At 36.6% G+C, this 21,996-nt stretch overlaps 1 protein-coding gene across 43 annotated transcripts in view; it reads right to left on the minus strand.

The window, feature by feature from the left end:
* The window catches only part of Sorbs2 (sorbin and SH3 domain containing 2), a 326,988-nt gene that overhangs the window by 10,346 nt on the left and 294,646 nt on the right, over positions 1 to 21,996 (minus strand). For 31 of the 43 annotated variants that reach the window (XM_040294542.2, XM_040294547.2, XM_078031050.1 and 28 more), the window contains 6 exons: positions 20,228 to 21,811; positions 17,324 to 17,412; positions 15,869 to 15,915; positions 15,386 to 15,500; positions 15,171 to 15,299; positions 12,948 to 13,148 (listed from right to left, as the gene is read on the minus strand). In XM_040294542.2, the coding sequence (XP_040150476.2) occupies positions 12,948 to 13,148; positions 15,171 to 15,299; positions 15,386 to 15,500; positions 15,869 to 15,915; positions 17,324 to 17,412; positions 20,228 to 21,811 (2,165 nt within the window). The remainder of the gene's footprint in view (positions 1 to 12,947; positions 13,149 to 15,170; positions 15,300 to 15,385; positions 15,501 to 15,868; positions 15,916 to 17,323; positions 17,413 to 20,227; positions 21,812 to 21,996) is intronic. The other 12 variants (XM_078031058.1, XM_078031062.1, XM_013360304.4 and 9 more) reach the window with 1 other exon arrangement.

Genomic DNA, 21,996 nt, shown 5'->3' on the forward strand with positions numbered 1-21,996 from the left:
ATCTCTAAAGTCAAGGAGTTGGATGAGATGAAGATTAATCTTTCTCCGCTTGGGGAACTCATAAAGACAACCACATTTCCTCGGCTGTGTAAAGGGGCCTCTCATCAATCTTAGGCATTTAATTGTCAGAGAGCCCTGACAAGTGACATTTACTGGTTAATTCTCACTTGTCTTGGTCACATAAAAACAATAATGGTAATAATTCAGCTTTGTTTTCAGACAAATAAACCAAAACCCAAAGCTATTGGATAATTTCCTAATGTGACAAATAGATTAGAAAACAAAGTGGGATGATAAATTTTACTAACCCTCTTTATTGTATGAAATATTACTAAGATAGGCTAGGTGGCTCAACTTGGTTAATCAACATCTTAATTTTGTCTCTAAGATAGGTGTTTATGCTTTGTAAAGATATTCAAGCAAATTATCTCAGGAGACCATCTTCTGCTCAGTGTGCATGTACCCTAGAATTGGTGCCATATCTGCCCTTGATTGCCACCTAATGGTGAGTAGGGACAGCAACACACTACAAGTTGTTTTTGCCTTCGGCCAGCTCTCACCAAATTCCTTCAGCCTGGATTAATTTTGAAAGGATATTTTAAAGACCACAGAATGATGTGGAATGAGCAATCACCTGTTTTCCTAACCATGTTTTTCCCTTCCCACATTTTACATTCTTGAGCAGGAATCACTTGTCAGCCACCGATGTTTTTGGTCTGTGTTCATTTCTATTTTAACTATCTGCCCAGGCATTTCTATTACTCATAACTTCTTAACAGGGCTGAGATAAATATAGAAGAATATATATTTGTGACATTCTGAGAGGCTTACACGAACTGTGAGCTCCAGAAGACGGTTTTCAAGTTAACACATTACAATCACTGCTCTGGAAAATGTGAGCAAGAATTGAATTGTATCATGCCTATATTTCCTTGATGAATCTTAAAAGTAGAATAAAATTTATAAAATTCAGTGCAGCACCGTGCTATTTTTATGGTACCATAAGTATTTAATTTCCCCCTTAGCAATGTAACAATCTCTTTTTTCTTTTAGTGTAGTTATTTATTTATTTTGGTTGATGAGTAGTTATTTATTTATTTTTTAATGCTGTCAAAGATGAAAGACAGGTTTTTAACACATGCTAACTTTCAAAGCCAGGATCAACCACAAACCACTGCTCATAAAGAAACTGGTTTGACCTATCCTAGATACTCTGGCATCAGAAGAAGATATACTTTCCCTTCTCATGTGAGGTATAGTCTGTCTGAAAACCAATCTATTTATGCTTCTGCAAAGGTATTCCTGGAAGATTCATATATATTTGTGACATTCTGAGAGGCCTACATGAACTGTGAGCTCATCTATCTTTTATGACATCATTGTGAAAATAGTATGAATTGTTACTTTAAATATTGACATTGAAAAATCTTTGAAAGCATGATAAATTGTTCTAAAGTTAAGTCAAGTTTTTCCCAGAAAATGTTAATAGCAGTATTTATCAACATAAATGGCTGACAATCTCCTAATAACAGTACCAAGTTTATGTTTATAGGCTTATTTTTCTTCTTTCTTAAATTATGAAAGTAAACACAACTTTGCACAAGTGGAAAGAAAATAGAATATTTATGGTCCACACAAATGTGTAACCTAACTTGCCGTGACCCAAAGCATTCCAGTTCATTGACCCATGGGGATTTATGGATGAGCTCTATCAATTTTGGAAAAAGATTATGTGTGTGTGCGCGCGTGCGCGTGTTGGCTTGGAAGGCCATTTAAAGGCGTTTAAGAATCTCTACAAACTGACATTCCTCTCTCTCTATGGCAACAGAAGATTGCTTCAGCAACAAAACAAGGTCTTACTATGCAAAGCAAAAAAAAAAAAAAAGCACAAAATGCCATAAACACAGAACAGTATCTATATTTTAAAAATGGAAAAGGAAAACTTGAAATGAAGCCTTTGGGAACTTGAAATGCAGAGCCACAACTTTGTAATTGGCTAGTGAAACTCAACCAGGGCCTGTTGAACTAACAATGGTAAAAGGAATCCTGACGTATGCACAGATGAGAATTCCCAAACTTCTTGGCTGCGTTCCCCGGAAGTGACAGTTCCATTTAGAATCCATTCACTCTAAAGTGCTGCAGATGGTATAGAACTAAGCAGCTAAAGGAACAGTAATTGGACCTTTAAGTTTGATCAAAGCTGTCAAAAAATTGGGAGTACATGGACTCCAAAGAGCAATATTGGAGATAAAAGGAGCATTGAGTGAATGTAGCACTTGTCACGGGAGCAACAAAACATTTGGGAAGGCAGCTATGTTCACCCCTACACCACCAACACAAACAACACATTCTGACACAAGGATCATGAATTAAAATAAATCTGAACAAATTGACATGGAAGCCGACATCACTGAAAGCATGTGAGTTCAATATATGATTGGCAGCAGTTTTGGGTTTTGCACCATACACAGTGACTAAAAAGCAGCAATTTAGTCCAGAAACATGAGACAGATGTAGAAAACCGCACACACTCCTGCCCTTATTTGTATTGTGGGAAACTGATCCTGTCTTTTTTGGATTTGGGAAACCTGACACACACACCAGGGAAGGCCATGACCCCAAGTCTTAGATCAGGATTTTCCTGTTGATCTGATTTCACTGGTCATCATCAGCTGGTAACTTCCTCTCAAGGGTCTCTCTTCAGCCCTACTTCACTGTCAGATCATAGCAAGGACAACTGTGGAAGAGCCAGCCCACTGAAAGGGACAGTGGCCCGGATGACTGTCACAAGGTGGGTGCCATCTGACCCTACCCTGTGGGAACTGCCGCCAGGTGAGCTGCAGGATCTCTTAGACATCACTGGGCTACGAGGAGGTTTACCCAGGACAAATATCTCGCTTTTTAAATCAGCCTGGAAAAGCCATAAGAAGTTAGTTAGTTCTCATCTTCATGATGCAGTCTCAGGAGGAGTTTTTCTATCTGGGTCTTCCCATGCACACCCAGCATGCCAAACTCCCGAATAACAGCAGAGCAGGAAGGGTTAAGAGTCTGCAGACAGCTGTTCTGAGGGCTCCACACAGTGTCTACACTCAGGATCAGAGGCTGCATTGATATGGGGCTCATAGGCACAGCAGAAAAAGAATTAGAGAGAGAAGCTGGCATGGGGAAGGAATTTGAAAGCAAAGTACATGGCTATGAATACAAAGTAAAAATTATCTTTTTTTTTTTTTTTTTTGTCCTGGGGATTGAACTCAGGGGCACTCAACCACTGAGGCACATCCCCGCCCTTTTTGTATTTAATTAGAGACGGGGTCTCACTGAGTCGCTCAGAGCCTCACTATTGCTGAGGATGACTTTGAACTCATGAGCTTCCTGCCTTGGCCTAACTTTTTTAACAGAGTACTTAACTACTGGGTTAAAAATACCCTCAAATCTGACCTGTTTTCTTTGTGCTTATTGAACAGATACAAAGTGAGACGGAAACTCATCAAATTTCTTGGAAACTGTCAGGAGGAAAAATTTTCTAATAGCATGTATAAGAAGAGATGTTTTTTAATGGTGAAATATAATTAAATACTAAATATTGCCCTAACTAAAGCTTGATTGTTTCAGCATTTTTTTTTTTCAAAGTAAGATCTTCACTGTGACAGTAAATAAGCCAACCATGTGTGGGAGTAGATTTTACGAGGGGGCAGGATCTAGTAATATAGGGTCTGGCATTTGATTTAGCTTAAAAGACCTTTAGTAGAACTAAAAGACGTTTAAATAAAACGTGTGGTTTTCTCATTTAGGGGAAACTTAACAATAACTATTTATAATTGTCCTCAAATCAATAGTTTCTTGGGATGAAATGAGCTTGGCAGGTTTGCTTAAGGGTGGTAGCGGGAGTGTCTGATGTTCTCTGATATCCGTTTTCTTCTTCGCCTTCAGTAATGGGACCCAGGATGTTGGACAAGTTCATGGCCATTCTGAGTAAAGATTACATTTCCTAACCTTCTTTGTACTCAGATGTATTTGTATGGTAAGTTCTGAAAGATGCAATACAGGTAATTTCTGGGTATTTCCTGGATTTACTGGTGACTATGAAGCCACCATTCCAATCTGGAACATTCTACGTTTATGTCAGAAATGTATTTTTGCCAGGTTGAAGCTAAAACTATTTTGAGTTTTCTGGGACTGCAGGAATTTTGATTTTGATGAATACAGTGGTTCTATAATATCAATGCTGACAGAGGGGGGAAAAACGATGTGGACAGTAACAGCTAAAAAGATCAGTTGAACATAGAATTGGAGCCAAATTCTGTGTTGGAAACTGCTCAAGGGGCTCAGATTGGATGGGGTTGCTTTAGGATGATGACGTCCCTGTGGGACCATAAGAAATGAGTTTCTTGGAAGAAATCCAAGAAAAAACTGTTCTCTATCTTCATTAAGTGCTTTCATTGCAATTTGAATTCACATTCTATAAGTCTCTTCTACAAAATATTCTCTAGGATGTAATGAAAAGTACATCTCAGAGAGGATTGATTTTACAGTAATTTTTATTATAAAAACTAATTAATTTGAAAACATACTGAAAAAACTAGGGAAAAAATCTTGGATTTGGATTATTTATACATCAAATTTACAATTTGTTTATCTTTCAACATTCTATAATCCATAAAGTGGTAGTCAATTTTACTTTTATGGATTGCACATGACAGATTTTTCATGGTCTGAGAATATAATTTTAAAGAATAAAATGACATTGAATTAACCTAGGCTGAATAATGGCTGATAAGGGTTGATAAAATTGTTATTGCAATTATTTCATGCATTCTCTGCTGTACTTATTAAGATTATTAAAGTGGTATTTTCTCTTTGATTTCAGTGCTAGGTTTCTTTCTTTGCAATAAGTGTAAAAATTCAGAGTTGATTCAATTTGTATTTATATTTACTCAGCATGAATAACTCCAGCCAACTTATATTCTTTCTATGAGTAGGAAAATAGATTTATAAGGTTTTAAAAAAAACTCAATGGGAGATTAAATATCAAGATTTGCTCCCCAATGTAAGATAAAATCTTATAGAAAAACATTTACATTTTCTCTGGAGTTAGTTATTTTATGTAGTTATTAAAGTATTCTTTTGATATCTCTGTTCTCTCATATCATTCTATAAGCATCTGAGACCTGAAGAATTTATGAGATGAACTAGGTTCTTGCAGGAGAATAAAACTTTCTAAATTTTAGTTTTGTCCTTGATGCTACAAGGTCAAGTCCTCTGTCTGGTCTCTAAGTTGGAGAACTCAGATTCTAAGGTTCCTTTTTCACTCACTGATAAAGCTTAAAGGCCTGATGAATTAGTACTAAAAGGCAAGTAATAAATACATTAGCTTTAAAAATAAAACCACAGAAAGCAAGGGAGACAATTCTTAGCCTTAGACATTTTATAAAGTGGCATTATAGTGCTTAAATTTTTTTCTAATTATTTTCTGCCAGTAACGGTAAAATCTCTAAGAACAAACAGCAAATAGTCTTTTAAGTATTTCAGTTTTCAAAAGTTCCTTCCACACCTAAATGAATTCACAGAGATGGACTGTTCTGGTGGAGGGATGTGATAACACAGATGTTGAAGACTGTATAAATGGCACTGTTCAGGTGTTGGAGTTCCCTAACATAAAAACTTGGCTCTACCAAAGTTTTAACTTTCATCTGCAGAGACCCCCATTTCATGTTCAAAAGACTAAATATGAGGATGAGTTCTCATTTGAAATCTGTCATCTTTGCCAAAAGGGAAATATTTCAGGATCTTTCTGAGCCTAGAAGCAAATCTTTTCTGTGACGGACTGATTTCGTGTTGTGATGATCATTATCTCTTTCCAAGGCCAGTCATTAATTTTGTTAAAAAATTTTAAAAATATGATCTTAAGGAAGAGTTCAATACCAACAGAGTTGCCAGCCTGCAAGTGTCAGAGATGGATGCTTTGTCAATTGCAACAGTAGAATCATCCTACCTACATCCCCATTTACTCCACCTTTGTGAAAGGTCTTGGCTCAAGACAGTCGATGACAAAGACCATTCTGCTCTTAGGCTCTGCTGTTCCTGCTGATGGGTGGGAGGGAAATGATGGGAGGTAATGAATTTACTAGGAAGTGGGAGAGAATAACAGGCACAAAGCTTACACCTTTGAATGGGATGGTTCTCAAGCTGACTCCCAATACAAAAATCTAATGATTGTTTTTTATGATAATATAAATTTTAGTTTGTTCTTCTCTTCAACCTGGGTCTAGTTACTATGAAGATATAACTTCTAAATTTTTGAACAGAGGCCATGCTATCATGTTAAAAGTTAGCAATCGGTACTCATATAACTTTTTAGAGCTTGTAAGATGCCACAGATTCTAAATGCATACATCTACTTGAGTTGATTTAAAAACATGCAGTAAGCCACACTCAAGACTCAAGATGCAGTTACCTTTAATTTTGGTGAACTTATTTCCTGTTGATAAGAATATTTAGGGAGGAGAGGAGAGTAGGGCTGGGTAGGCTGAGAAAGTGTAGAGACCAGGTCAGAAACAGAGGCCAAGGGAGAATGGAATGAAGGGGAGGAAGGCAGATGGCTGGGAAAAGGTGTAGACGCTCCATCTCCCGAAGAAAATGAAGGTGGCTTAAAGATTGAGGAAAAACAAGACGTGATTATTCACATATCCAGAATGAGGCTGCAAAGTCTTTAGAGAATATTCTCCAAACTGAAATTAATTTTGAAGTTATCCTGGGAAGTGATATTTATGATACATTCTTGCTTTGTGCTTTTTCTTTTGAATTTGATTCAGAAGTCCCAATGGGTATAATTGGTTTAAATTGGGGGTGAGGAGATAACGTATGTATTCTACCATTTCATGTTTATTTGAAAGCTTCTACTACATGTGAAGACAAAAACTATCTACAACCCTGTAATGACCCTTTGTAACTTGCTTGGAGAGTAGGTCACAAACTCTAAGTATCACTTTAGAAACAAGAGAAGTGATGATCTCTCTGTGTGATGTGAACTGGCTACTGGGCTCCCCCCATAAGGCATATGCCAAGCCTGGTGTACTGTTTGCAACAGGCAGATAGCCTGTGAATTGAGCCACTTCCTGTGAATTGAGCCACTTACCTAAAAACATCTTAATACTGATTATATTGAAGGGAAAATTAGTTATTAAAGAACTCCTTTAGAAACATGTTTAACTTAGTGAATTCTCTCTGTGATTGATGAAGTAGTGTGTCTGTTTTATGCAAAGGAAGCATGGCAGGGTTTTTATTTTGGAAATAGAGGAATCATGGGAAAAAAAGTAACTGGCATAGAAGCATATTATGAACCTTTCTTTTTATTTTATAGTTTCAGTACTTGCAAGTAATTATATTTTATTTTTTACTTGCAGAATGCACATTTGAGAAATCAATTTATTTTTTTAAAAAAAGAGAGAAAAGTGTACGCATGAACGTTTTAGGGAATTTTCTCTCTTTGTGATTAACGCTGTTGTTTGATGTCCTTTGTTTGTATGAAGAAGTTGTGGAACATAATTCTTAAGTAGTTACCAACTTGAAGACAATGACCTCTCCAGAAAAATCAAAAAATGATGGAAGGACTATTTGTCTTTTTATTTATTTTATATTATTATAAAATATAAAGTTATATTTTATGTTATTTTACTTTTTTGCAAAGTGCCATCACATGAGAGGTGTAGTCTACTGTTCTTTTGTCTTGGAATTGGACTGATCTGTCTTTGCATCAGCTTCCTCATCTATATAGTGCAGATAATAATATTTCCCATCTCATTGGGTTTCAAAAATTAAAGATGTAGAGTGTTTAGAAAACTGCCCGACAGTAAGAGCTTCAACATTAGCTATTGTTATTAAAACTGGAAAACTATAAAAGGCTACATATTACAAAGACTTTTAAAATGTGAATTTGTACTCATAAAGAAATAATCTGGTGCTGGAATTATATATTTGCACCATTTTATTAAAATATGGAGTGTTTTCATTCATTCTTCCACCCTGACTCACACAGTGCTTGTTCTTTTTGTAATGAAACCTGTTAAGGCAGTATCAGTAGATATTTACTAATGTGATTAACTATCCTAGCTTAGTGCAGTAAGCCTGGTTAGTTGTTGGGTTGTTAGGCAAAGTTAAATACCTCATGACTGGATTTTGCTGCTTTGCTGTCTTCCTTAGAGATCCTAGGATCTGTTGGGATGCCTACTGGATATTTTAGGCAGCCATGTTTCTCCTTTTCTTCCTCCTCTTCAATGTGCAGCTCTGGTGTCACCTCTGTGCCATCATGGCCACACCACAAGACACCGTGTTCTTGAGATTCTGCTGGCCACCTCTGGATGCCTGACACAACCCCCTCACAGATTTCCTCATCTTCCTCTCCAATGACAGGGAGGGTTTCAGGCAAGGAACCCACATTGGTACAGGCAGAGGACACAAATTTATCACCCAGTACTTCAAGAACCCTTTCAGGGTCTGAAAAGCCTCTCTTCATTTTCTTCCCATCTGCAAACTTGTTTCGGGTGGTCTTTATGGGATCCTGAAGTGGCTTTGTATTGTAAGGCTGGGCTGCAACTGGGGTCACGCTCACGTGGGGGGAAGGTGACAGAGAGTGACGTGAGTCAGCAGCTAGGGATGCTGAAGGCAATGGAAGGAGAACAGGAGGCTCCTCCTTAATTTCAAGGATGATCTCCTCCAGGCCATTTGGTTTGGCTTGGTCGCCTGGTAAGGTTAGAGCGCTAAACTTTTCTAATTCATCCAAGAAGTTGTCCAGAAAAGAAGATGGTGTTGGGGACAAAGAGTTTGCTGGTGGATACCCCTCTGTCGGGGACAACCACTTCTGGCCATTTCTCTGGAAGGCTCCTTTGTCTAAGCCAGGTGAAGCTTTGTGCATGGGAGGAAGGGCTGGTTCGCTGGAAGCCAACTTAGAAATGAGCAGGGATTATGAAGTTAAAAAAATAGGCAAATAAAATAATAATAATAATGAGTAAGAACATAGAGACAGAGAAAGGCAGGAAAGGTATGGTAATGAATATAAAAATTAGTCTATGTTTAACATGGACATGGATTTTAAGATATTTGGAATATACCTAGATTGGAAGAAATTGTGTTGAAATTTAAATACATACAATCCATTTATGCTAATTTAAGAAAGCAACTTGAACAATAAAACACTACTCGTTTTGGAAAAGATTGTGTTACATGAGAAGATAAAGTGGTCATAGAGTATGAGGACTGACATCAAAACCTTTAAGAGATTTAATTTAATAGTGTACTTCATTTAGATGATATGCAGTCTTTTAAACTGTGATTCAAAGTTATTGTGGAAAATGTTAATGTAAAATGAGAACCAACAGCTAAGGGTTTTTTTATGTGTGTTTTATTCCTTAAGTTTATCTACTGTTCTTGCTTCCTTAGGCATTGCCCAATCTTTTGAACTCTCAAGACTTCCTTACTCATGTTTTCAAGGTCATTATGATACATCACATGAAGTATTATGGACCATTATACATGAACATATTTCTAAATGAATAAGTTCCAAAAATACGTTTCAAGAACAGAAACCCATAACCAGAATAAATTGAATTCATATAACTACTGCTTCAAATTAAAAAAAAAATATCCAAAGTAACTGTTTATACAGAAAAGAAGAAGATGCTAATGGAATAAACTTCTGCTTGTCTCCTATTCTGCCTCCGAGGCTTGACATTTTATATAAGCCCAAGGGAGTATAATTTATGAAGCTTAATCTTAATGTATATATATCTTAATATTACTGATGTAGTTTGGATATTTAAACAAAATGGTAAATTTGAATTTTTGTGCAAGTTCATGAAAAGTAGTTTAGAAGTTCTTGCTTAGCAATGTCTCATACATTGATCTATCTGTGATGGACAAGAAAACGTGCTGTACGTATATTCTGATGTTTTAGTACTTTCCAAGTAGATGACTTGTTTGGAAACAAAAAATTGTCAAGAAAGATTCTGGAGATGCACTTTCTAGTCGATTGTTTAGGACAATACTTCACACATACAGCGAGGACTCTAGGACCTTAGGCCTTAGTATGTGTAAGTACACATCAAATTCCCACCTAACTTTTGATTTCTGTGGCTTATAATAGGAATGGGACATTAGATGAATTTATTTAGTTTTTCTTTTTTTTAAAAAAAAGAAATATGATGTTGTTTCAGCAAGGAGTACCAAAAATGGCACAAAGTCTCATAAAACTCATCTGAGCATGTTACTACAGGGTACTCTAAGCTGCTTAGCACTTGATACAAAGTGAGCCTGTACATGTGAACTGTGTGGAAATCCATTCCTGTTAAGTCCTGTAGGTGTTGAATTTTAAGTGCTCTACTACTGAGCTATACCCCCAACCCACAGATGCTGAATTTTCAACAACATATAAATTAAGTCTTATTTGAGGGTCTATAGAAGTTCATTTATTGTTTAGAGTTCTATTTTATGGTCTTTAGTATATATAACAAAAGTTTTTAATAATTAGATTTTGAAAGTCTTTGAAACTCACAATAATTCAAGATAACTACTTCTGACTCTCTTTTATGGATAGGATTATTATTTGGGTGAGAAAGAAGGATCTTTAAATTCCTTATCATCATTATTATCATTATACTACATTACACCACTATTACTATTGCTATCTGCTACTACTATTATAAGTGCCATTTGTACCATAGACTTGGTTATATCAAAAGTTGTTAGGTATTTCAGAATACCTATATCACAAAAATGTACCCATAATACAAAAGTCATACTAGTATTCTACTTTCTTTCTAATGGGATTCTATTGTACTAAAAGCAAAAATATCAGAAATAATATCAACTTACATTTGAGTCTCCCCTAAGATGGAAATACTATGTCAAGAAACATCATTTAAAATTGTCAAAGGGTGATTTGAAAATCATTAATGAGCTCCTATTTGCAAATATCAGTTAGAAAATAAAAGATGTGACATTACTTTGAGTCTCATCATTTGAAAATATCTAACATTTCTCTTCCTGAAAATAACTCAGTGCAATGCTATTGGGAATTTCCCTCCATTAAGCCAGTAATATCATAGCATGGATCCCCAGTTGAAATGAAACCAGTAAGTATTTCTTTCAAATTATGGACATAAACTTTCAATGTATTTGTTCCCAGCAATGAGAATAAACTAATTAGTTATTAATGAAATTTGTGTACTCCTCTATTTAAAACCTGGTATTATAGAAAAAATGGAAAATACCAATTTAAATTATATTCACAAAGATTAAAACATTATAATCTAAAATATTATATTGTTTTCATTAATTAGGGGACATGGAAGTTCTTTAATTTTAAATAGACCTATATAGGGACATGATTTTCTTCCTTATACAATTTTATTTAAAAGTACAATTGCTTGAGATTTATCTGGCAGTTTTGTTAAATTCACTGATGGTGGATAAGGCAAATATTTGAATAGAGATTCTTATCTTTTCTCTTTATCAGTAAGAACTACTGAAGTAAGAATGTTGATCTTTAAATGCTAAGTCCTAAGTGGTAAAATAAATATACTCAGGAAGATTCTGGAAAACCTCACAATCAAACAAAACTGGAATTGAGAGTAATTTCCCACAACTGAAACCCAATATTTTAAAGGGGATTACAATGAGTAAAATGCCTACCTTTAGACCTTTAAAAGAAGGTGTTTCTTAAGAACACATTCTATCACTTACTTATTTAAAATTCTCCTAAGTCTCTTTTTTCAGGAGTAGTTTAAGTTTCTGGGGACATGACTTTAAAATGATCTTGCATTGCATATACTTCACGATTTCATAATGGCTGATATGCTGTTTTATTTTGCTAACTCTAGATGGTTTACTTTTCTACATCCTAGCCTTGATCTCAAGCAAAACAATAAATTATGTAACAATAATTTTTGAAAATGTTGGCAAGTATTTAACAGTATTTTGGAAACAATTCTTTGGCAATTGAAAAGTTTATACTTTGAAGTCAATTAAAAGGAGAAAGAAACCCCAAATTACCATCCATAAAGAAGAATACATTGTAATTCAACAGAAAAATAAGAAAAAAATTCACATTGTGAGTAAAGACAGTAGGAGGACAGCTTTTACTTGTTAACAAATTCAGGAAGTAGAGTCTCTTTTAAATTGCATACTGATATTCCACACTCATATAATTGTTTCAAAATGAACCCTAAAAGTATGTACAACTAAAAGAGAAACTAATAAAAAATAAATTGCATATGGAGATAGATAATAATCTTCAGCTACTAGCTCAAAGGAAATAGTAGAATTGGCATATACTTGCCCCCAAACTAATGAATAAATTTGAAGACTTCTAACAATCTACAACATTTTTATTCAAACTAATAAGCCAAATTAGTCTCTAATTTTTAAAAGAATTACTTCGTTCTTTTTCTATAAAGATTTGAATGAGATTTTTGTCAATCTAATAACCATATGTTCTTGAGATACACCATCTTGGGATATACATGGAATTTTATGAATTTTATATATATAAATATTTATATATATAAATTGTAATTGTATCTGCCTATAAAATAATGTATCATGATACAAAATTTATATTTATATAAAATCAAACTTCAGAAAAAATAAAGTTTAAGAATATATATAAGAAATATAGATAAATACCATATAAAGTTTTATGATACTAATGTTTTCTCTTCCAACATTTTAACTTGAAAACAAAATTAGCAAAAGCAAGCATTAACCCTTTATGCCAGAACCTATTTGAGAAAGATTAAATGGCACTCACATGGGTGGAACCAGAGTATGTAAATCCCATCTTTGCAATTCATTTGATAGTCTGATCCAATGTCTAAAATCACATACTAGTTATCTTACTACCAGCTCCCAAATTTAAAATGACAGAATATTCATATGACAGAATATTTTCTTACCTTATTGGAACTTAAGCTGTGGATTCTATCACTAGAATAGCTGTGGGGTATTGGAGGGTCAGGGTATTCCTCAGCACCTTTTGTATTCTTCTTGATGACTTCTACATAGGAAACAGGGAAGATGCCTTGTCTGTTGGTTCCTGGAATTTTACCTTCATACCAGTTTTGATCGACTCTTTTAAGAAGAATAATTCTATCTCCCTGTAATGAACATTAAGAAAATGCATTATAAATAGGCACGCAAAAATATTAAATGCATAACTGCTATTGTTTCTTAATTAACAAGTTTTACACTTGGGAAAGTTTTACACTTCTGGGTTTTGCTTAATTAGGGGAATGCAAGAAAGGTCTTACTAGAAAAAAAAAACAGATTATTGACATTCATGCAACTAAACCATCCATTTATAACATTAGAATCTTCCCTAAGGATGATTGGTGGTTGTGGATACGCTTATATATGTTTCATACTGGTACTGTGTGCAATGAGTTATTTCAAAAAGCAGACTAATTTAAAGGTAATGTTTTAATGACAGTAGCAGCATGCTATCTTTGTCAAATTCAAAGGAATGAGCTTCTTCAGGAAAAGTTTCAGAAAGTATGTCTAAAATGGTTGCAGAAATTGTCCTCAGGAAGGGATAAAGTAGAATAGCACACCATTTTTCTTCTTTAATCTATGTGAACTAAGTAGGGACAAAGAGTGAATTCAAAAGACAGGGGCAAAGAGAGAACCCTAGAATATCCACAGCAGTGGCCAGGACTGAAATCGCCCGGCTGTGTCAGGACTGTGTCAGGACTGTGTCATGCCAGCATCCTTTCTGACTGGTGGCCATGCCATACTGGGCATTAAATATTTGAATAGAGTCTTAGGCTACTGTCTACATTCATGATTGCTCTTCCTGAAGTGACCAAGCCAATGCCATAGATCCTAATTTAAATTTTGTCTCAAACCCACACATGGCCCAGAACTAAGTAGGCAGGCTACTGTTAAGCCACAAACCTGCAACTGCACATACAGAAGTTTAGACAACTGCATCTGAAAGAGTGGTGGAAGTGACATTGGTTAAATAGTTTCAGGATAGTAGGAAGCCATACTTCAAGTGCTACGCAATTGAAGGTTCTCTTTTTTGTCAAAGTGCTGGATGGTTTATTTAACATGTCCTACCATCACTGAGTAGAACTTAATGATGAAAAATGAATCTCCCCAAGTCTTAATATTGCCCTGATTTTCTAACACACCAAGAACACGCAGTCACCAGTGAGCTATGAGATGTACTTAGAAAGCCTTTCTCTAAAATAAGAAACTGAAGATAATACAGTACATGTAATGCTGGGAGGCTAGCAGAGAATCAGCTGATGATGCAGAATTAGGACTGAAATGAGAGAATGAAATGAGGTTCTGCCAGGTCCAGAACTTTATTGCATATGGAGCAAGATTCCACCCAGCAGGCCTGAAAGGTTCCAGACCATTCTAATTAATATTACTACTTCTCTGTATTGTATACAGAAGTGGTCATCTCAAACACATGTATGTCATTGTCCAGCAAACAATAAAAATAGTTCATTTAACATTCTCAACTATGTGGAGTGGCAAGTGAAAAGAGATAGTTAAGAAGAGACTTCAGTATTGGTAGGTTGCTAGAGAAATTTGGATCAGGCCCAGAGAAGATGTCAAGGAAGCATGTCAAAGAAGCATACATGGCTCTTCATTTTTTTTTAATGTGGTGCTGAGGATTGAACCAGTGCCTCACATGTGCTAGGCAAGCATTCTACCCCTGAGCCACAACCCCAACCCCAGAGATGACTCTAAAAGAGTTTCTCCCAGAAAGGAAGGATCTTGAGGGATATCCTTGATTCGAAGATGGAGAAAAATAAGTATTGGACACATATAAAAAATTGAATAATAAGGTAACAGAATATTTTGAAGTGTATTAGAGTGCTTTCTCCTTTTGAAGTCCTGCATGTATAACTTCTTGATATTCAGAGATGCATCCCTTGAAGAAGATTTGGGTTCCTGCTTCCCAGACCTAAGTCACAGAGGGAATCTGAGAGTTCTGTATCCTACAGGGTGGCCTCTGGAAGGACACTAACTCTAGGCAGCCTCAAGAATTTCTTCACAGAAAATGGAGACAACACAAAAATATCTAAGGAAGAAAATAACCTATTTTAGTTTTAAGAATATACAATCTTTTCCAAGGCTCCTATAAAGGAAAATATCTGGGTTACCTTTCTCAGCGAGAGCTCCACGTTGGTGTCTGCATTGAAATTGTATTTGGCTATAGCTTCTCCAATCTCTCCTGGCTGGGCAGGGGGTGGTGGTCTTGCAGGCTGTGCTTTTTCAGGAGGTATGAGTTTCTATAAAGAAAAAGAGTAATTTATTCCTGAATTTATGGTGACCAGTGAAACCTCTACCCTCAAGGAGGGAAGGGAGAAGGACCCACCTCCACATATGAGATTGGAAAAATGCCCACTCTTCCATGGTGCTCTCCCTCATACCAATTTTGATCAATTTTCCTGAGGATGTAGACAGTATCTCCTTTCTTAAATGACAACTCCCTGGAAGAGAGATGTTTAAATGGTCTTTTTCTTGGGATGCACAGCAATTGTTCTTAAGACCCATACCCTCATTAGATCTGTATTTTGTAAATAAAATTCCCATGTGTAAAAAATCTGTCAAGCTCTGTTAGGTGAGGATTTTCTTTGCAAATTCATGGACTTCACTTGTAACTTAAGAAATGCTTTTGAAATGATATAAATCATAGGAAAATTACAATGCAATTAATAATTCTGAAGAACCAGTTAATTCGTGGATTTTGGAATTGGGAATCAGGTCTTGCTTGTTTCACATCCCATTTCAACATGTATCTCTTACTAGCATAATTAAAGACAACTTAAATCATATGAAGAACACTTATCTGACTTACTTAGATGTCTGAGCCTTAAAATCATAAACAGCTTTAGCAGGCAATTTCTGAAAAGAATGGTAAACAGTTAGCACCAACTTAAAATTCGGATTTCCTGTAAGAGAATAGTTTTACATGCAATATAAAGCCTCAAGGAATGATTAAACATATATGATGTACATCCTATATGCAATTTACAAATAAATCCATTAGTTCTGCATTTAGATTTAAGTTATAAGAGCAATATAATAGCTGGCCTCTTCACTGTCATATTTTAAATTAGGTACCATAGTAAATTAATGTCATAATAGGATAATAAAATGCTCACAGAAGATCCTGACCTAGATGTAACTTTAGCTATTGCAAAGGTTTTTCCTGTGGATCACTGTGGCAGGTCACTATGGACTGAAGAAACTCTGAATCATAATAAAAGGACCAAAAGACATGAAGGAAATCATCACCCCTTTTACTGCTAATTAACATGTTAGCCAAGAAATATTAGCCCAATTATCACGGAGAGGTTAGTTAATGGTTGAAAGTAGAGTCACAATCATCCTGTGTCTCCAGAAGGGTTCAGGAATCCTTCAGCACACTCAACCAGCTGTTCATCTTTTAGTCATGATGTGCTCTGACCTGTGCCCAGCCTGAAACTTTGGGCCCCTGGAATCTACCTGAGTCACCCTGTACCATATAGTTAGCAACACTGGCTTCTTCCCCAGGAACCAATAATCCTTTCCTTCTATTCTCTTTCCCTGTGATTCTAACAAACTTCAGGAAACTTGGACAATTCCTGACTTCACAAGGGTTCACAGGTGCTGGACTATATCAGATAGATACTTGTAACATCTGCAGTGGCTGCCAGACCAAGTCTAGCTTTCAGTTTCCATCAAGTCCACCTGTCTCCAGGGCAGTTTAGGAGCAAGAGCTCTAGCCCTGGCTGAGCCATGGACAAAGAATCAGTTGGTACATTGTTCCCAAGATCAGTGTCATTAGAACTAGTTGGTTACGTTTTTTTTTTTTTTTTTCATTTGTCTCCCGTCCCCAACAGGAATCCTCTCTAACAAAGTAAGCCAGCAAAAAATGATTTATATGGTCAGTATTGATTTGCAACACAGCTGACCTAGGGTTGCCTCCTAGATCTAGTGGGCCAGGAAATGGTGCATAGGAAACCCCCTCATTCCACAAGGCAGCTCAGCTCAGGGCTCTTTCAGACATCAACTGTTACTTCATGAGTGTCAGGTCAAGACCCAGGGAGGCCTCTCTGCCAAAGCTGGTCACAACCAGGGAAGAACTGCAGCTAGGGTCAGAGTGCAAACTGCTCGTCGTCTTATTTCAAGCTCCCAGGAAAACTTTCTAGTTTGTTATTTTCATGATTCAGTCTGAGTTCTTTATTGGTTTTGGATGTAAGTGTGACTGGCAAGTGCTTTATCAAGTAGGTCATGGCAGAAAAGACTACAGCACGAATCCACCAACTACCTCTTTTTCTGGAGTTGCTCTTCTTTCTCTTGGCATACTTCTCCCCAAGTCAGTCAAAGTGGATGAGTAACTTCTGGGAGACTCGCGGTCTATTGGAAAGGACAGGGCCCGTCAGAATGAGTATCCACTTCATTATAAGTTGACTTTTCACCCATTTTCCCACATGCCAACTATAATTGCCCCCAAATTTTGTAAATAGAAAGTTGTAATGTAAGACGCCCCAAAACAAGAACGTTTCAAAAGGAATAATATTTGAGGTAGCAGGGTTATTATAATCACAAATATGTAAACGAAATCGTGACATTGCTGATTAATTATACTGTAGCACCTGGTGTAGGTGATTCATAATTATAGAAAATTTTCCGTATCAAAAAATTTTTAATACTTACTATTTCTATTCTCTTTGCTGCCGATCTATAATTAACATCATAAGGTCTATAGTGGCTGGAGTATTTGAAAGTAACAACAATTTGTGGAAACAGAAACATTTTGGGGAACAACATTTTAAGAAGGCAGAAATGAAAAAGAGATAAAATCAAAGAAAGTATGTTGATGACAAGATAAAGTAATGTCCCTTCTCTTCTCTCTTCCTCTGTTTTTAAATACTTGAGTCTTAAGTCATTTTCTTTATTTACACCTTTCTTTGGGCTCAGCTGATAAATTACAAAAGAGATAAGTGAACTCACAATAGTTGTCAAATTGCTTATGAAATATTGAGGGGTTTTGTTCACTTTAGCAAAGTGTAAATAATTGCATTACAAAATTATGACTGCAAATGTTCCTTAATATTTTCTTATTCCTTACACATTTATGTGACTTACATATGGAAATGTAACTAAAGGTTGAAAGTGTTCCAGTAGTCTGTTCATAGAATTTTACCAGTGTTAACTGGGTCAAAAGTTGTCAATTCTTTTTCTTGTTCCTTTACTAAATTTAGTTAAATTAATTCACAAGAAGCATTAAAAATAAAATTTATTTTATCCTTTTGTGAAATAATTTAAAATGCAGACCCATAAGAAGAAAACACTGTTTGGAGGATTCAGCTACTTAGACAATATAGAAGAATTAAATTCCTACAAATGGTGTCAGTTGCATGATGGATGAGGATAAATTCTGAGTTGTAAGTTCCAAAGTTTTTAGGTTTAGAAAGGTGATGCGGCCACAAATATTTCAGGTATAACTTAACTAGTTATTTTCATTTATACTACAGGATCATGTGGAGTATATTTTACATTGTAAGCTAACATACTTTTATTAACATGACACTTTCATGATTATAAATTCAAAATTTAACTTTACAACCCTTGGAATATAAACTATTTCTTGCTTGGCCTAAACGTAATTGTAAAGTGACTATTTCATTAAAGAACAAATAAGTAATAATATGTAGCTCAAAGCTCTGTCAAATTGTGTTTCAATAATGTATCTGCACAAAAATATTGAAAGATAATTACATCAGAATATTAGAAAACTAAAGATTAACTAATTTATAAAAAATAGATTAGAATAATTCTCAGGGAAAATTTCAAATTGTAGAAACTGATTTTAAAAATTCTTATCTATTGTTTTAGAAGCATGCTGTATAATATGAATGAGAAAAAGATAAATAGTAAAGTAAGTAAATAAACAAGCTACATCAGTTACATCAATGTGAAACTTAAATTATATGCTTTTTGACTATGGAAATTATATTTTCTATTATGAACTCTGAAATATTAGGAGTTTGAGTCCCCTTTCTGTTACGTCCACATCTGTATAACCTTGGGCAAGCTGCTTGCATTCTCTGGGCTTCAATTTCCTCAACTGTAAAATAATGGTTTTGACAACACCTATCCCATTGGTTTGTGCCAGTTTTTACTAGGTTATAGATGTGCAGCACCTAGTACTGGTAGTACCTAGTGTATACAAAGTTCTCTATTGACATCCAAAGTTTCAGCCTGAAATGTTCACTCTAGTCTCTTAAAATTTACATAATAAGCAGATGTACTTTAAAATTAAAGAAAAGAATTTGTTACAAATATTAAAAACACCCTATGCTTTTAAGTTATGTAAACTTCAAAAAGTCTGCATTTGAATTGCTATTTGTCCTTGTGTTGCCACTTTAAAGTTATCTATGTAAAGGGATTTGGAGTCACTTTTAACCTAGTCTAATTCAAATTTTGTCATAGCAAAAGTAAATAAATTAATGGAAAATAAATAAAGTAATGGAAAAGAAAATGAATACACTGATCGATGGAAATGGGACATTTATATATACAGCTTAAAGATACATTCACAAAAATTTCATCCTAATTGTGCCCTTTCAAGGGAGAAAATTATTAAATAATCCTAATCTCTTTAGATGTCTACCAATTACTATTCATACCTTCAGTTTTGCTTTCTGAATGCTTTCACATAATACCTTCCATACAGAAAGTGAGCAAATTATTTGAGTGAATGCTCTAAAAATTTTAAAAATAATATAAAAAATGATAAAAGGCTATTTATTAAACTGTTGGTTTTGATTCATTTTACAGAGAAAAGAGATCTCTGAAGGATACTGATATTCAAAGATAGTTTCTTCCCTAAAGTATTCCTTTTAATTAAGTAAATCGCTTAATTTGTCATCCCAATGTAACAGTTGTTGGAAGCCTGGTGCTAAGCTACAACGTGGATTTGCTTTGGCTCCTGAGTAAATTTTTGTGAACTGATGATCACTTTAAGCCACACATGAAGTTCAACGTAACTATGGGCACATGAGAGAGATTCAGTGAGACAGGTCTGCACAACACACATTTGCTTCACAACACACAACGATGCAAGCAGTCCCTCTCACAGCTCAGGAACGATGGGATGGACGAATGGATGGAAGAGCTGGAGGTGAGTATCTGAACCACAGGGAAAACCCAAGAAAAGTTCCTCCACCTTGGAGATTCAGTGCACTCTCGGGGTCCTGGTGGTAGCTGTTGGTGATGTCCACGTCTGGGAAAGAGGCACTGTGAGGCATTCTCCTACAATCGTTCTGGTACAGGGGACAATGAATAGCACCATCTTGAGGCAGTGGGTGGAAAGGCTGGTGCGTGGGGCTCCTTTTCAGAGCTCGGAGGGATGAATTCCTTTCAGGAATATCTGGCAGCAGCTCACTGATAAGACGGTGCAATATACTGTTGTCTGGCAAACTTCCTCTCCTCTTCTCAGCTTTGATTTGGTCACAGATGTCTTGAAGGGCGGAGTCCAGAGCCTCGAATACAGAAGCCTTACATTTTGCTTTTTCAGTCTGTTTTTTGGGAGTCACATTCTTTTTCCTCCGGAAAGGCACAGGGCTGACGAGAAATGCAAGTTTAGACAGGCCAGGGTCCATTTCTTGTCTCCTGGGCTGCTCGATGTTTTCATGTTTGGCTCTTTCGTGTTTTAACATCGTGGTAAATCGCGTGTAGGACGCGGGGCAGCGGCCTTTGCAGGAACTGATGAGGTGCCTGTGATGGTGGTGGTGGTGATGGTGGTGGCGATGGTGGCTGGAGCCGTAGAAACTTTCAGAGGACGTGAACGAGAAGTGATCAAAATCACTTTCGCTGCAAAAGGATGACCCTTCTACGTGAATGTAGTCACTGTGGTCAGACACCACTCCATCTTGGTCACTGTCGGAAAATTCCACGTGGGCTCTCGGTTGCTCCTCGCTGGTGACTTCGATGTGGATTGGCACCAGGGTGTTAGACTGGTAGCTCCGTTGCCCCTGAGAAGGGTGTCTGCTTTGATTTTCTTCCTCCAGCAAAGACTCGATGGAAAATCGCCTCTTGGGACACAAACCATTTTGCTGTGGCTCTAGGGTGACGGGAGAGAGCATTTCGTCTCCTAAATTTGGCATGGATTTTGATTTTTGAATCAACTTTTCAAATTCCGAAATGCGGGTGGGTACCATGTCCCTGGGCACCTCCTCGGTGGAGGACTGGCTCCATCCGTGGAGTAAGCCCTTGTGTTGCTGTTCCTTTTCGTACTGCATTATTCTCGACTTCACAGAGCAGATGACCTCTGAATTCATCAGATCCTTGCGGTTAATGCGGTGCATCTTCTTGTACATTTTTAGGAACCCTGGGGCGTTGTGGGCTGCCCTGTGTCTGATTCTTGATCTGCCATTACCTCGAACCTCCTGGATGTAAGGGGAAGCCCAGGTCATGGGGCAGCTCTCTTTGGAGTCCTCTTCACACAACAGGGAGCCCATACTTTCCGACTTGGTTTGGGGGTCTGGGAAGCTATCGCAGTCATCATTGAGGAGGTCGTCACAGCTACGGGATTTGATTTTGGGGGAAACTGTTTCTTCTGTGCTGCTCCAGATCTCTGCATTTTGCCGGGCCATCTGCCAGCCATTCTTGAAAGTGATGGCCCTTTGTGAGTCCCTCGGGACGTCCAAATGCTGTCTGTAAGTGCTACAGTACTCTAACTCAGGGGAAGGGGTGCCGTTGATCCCTGAGTAACTGCAAAGGGACGGACACATTTTGCTATCATCCCCACCTTTTAATCCAGAGCAGCGTGGCAGGAGAGAGACATTTGGAGAAGTTAAAAAGTTCACAAAGAGAGGAGGTCAGTATCAGAGAGCACAGCAAAGAGAAAGCAGTTAGTGTGGTTTATCTTAGACAGTGATTGTTAACACATGTAGCTTCAACTTCAGAGAAAAAAAAGCCTAAGGCAAAATAATA

The sequence above is a fragment of the Ictidomys tridecemlineatus genome, chromosome 14, assembly GCF_052094955.1.
Source record: "Ictidomys tridecemlineatus isolate mIctTri1 chromosome 14, mIctTri1.hap1, whole genome shotgun sequence".
Lineage (NCBI taxonomy): Eukaryota > Metazoa > Chordata > Mammalia > Rodentia > Sciuridae > Ictidomys > Ictidomys tridecemlineatus.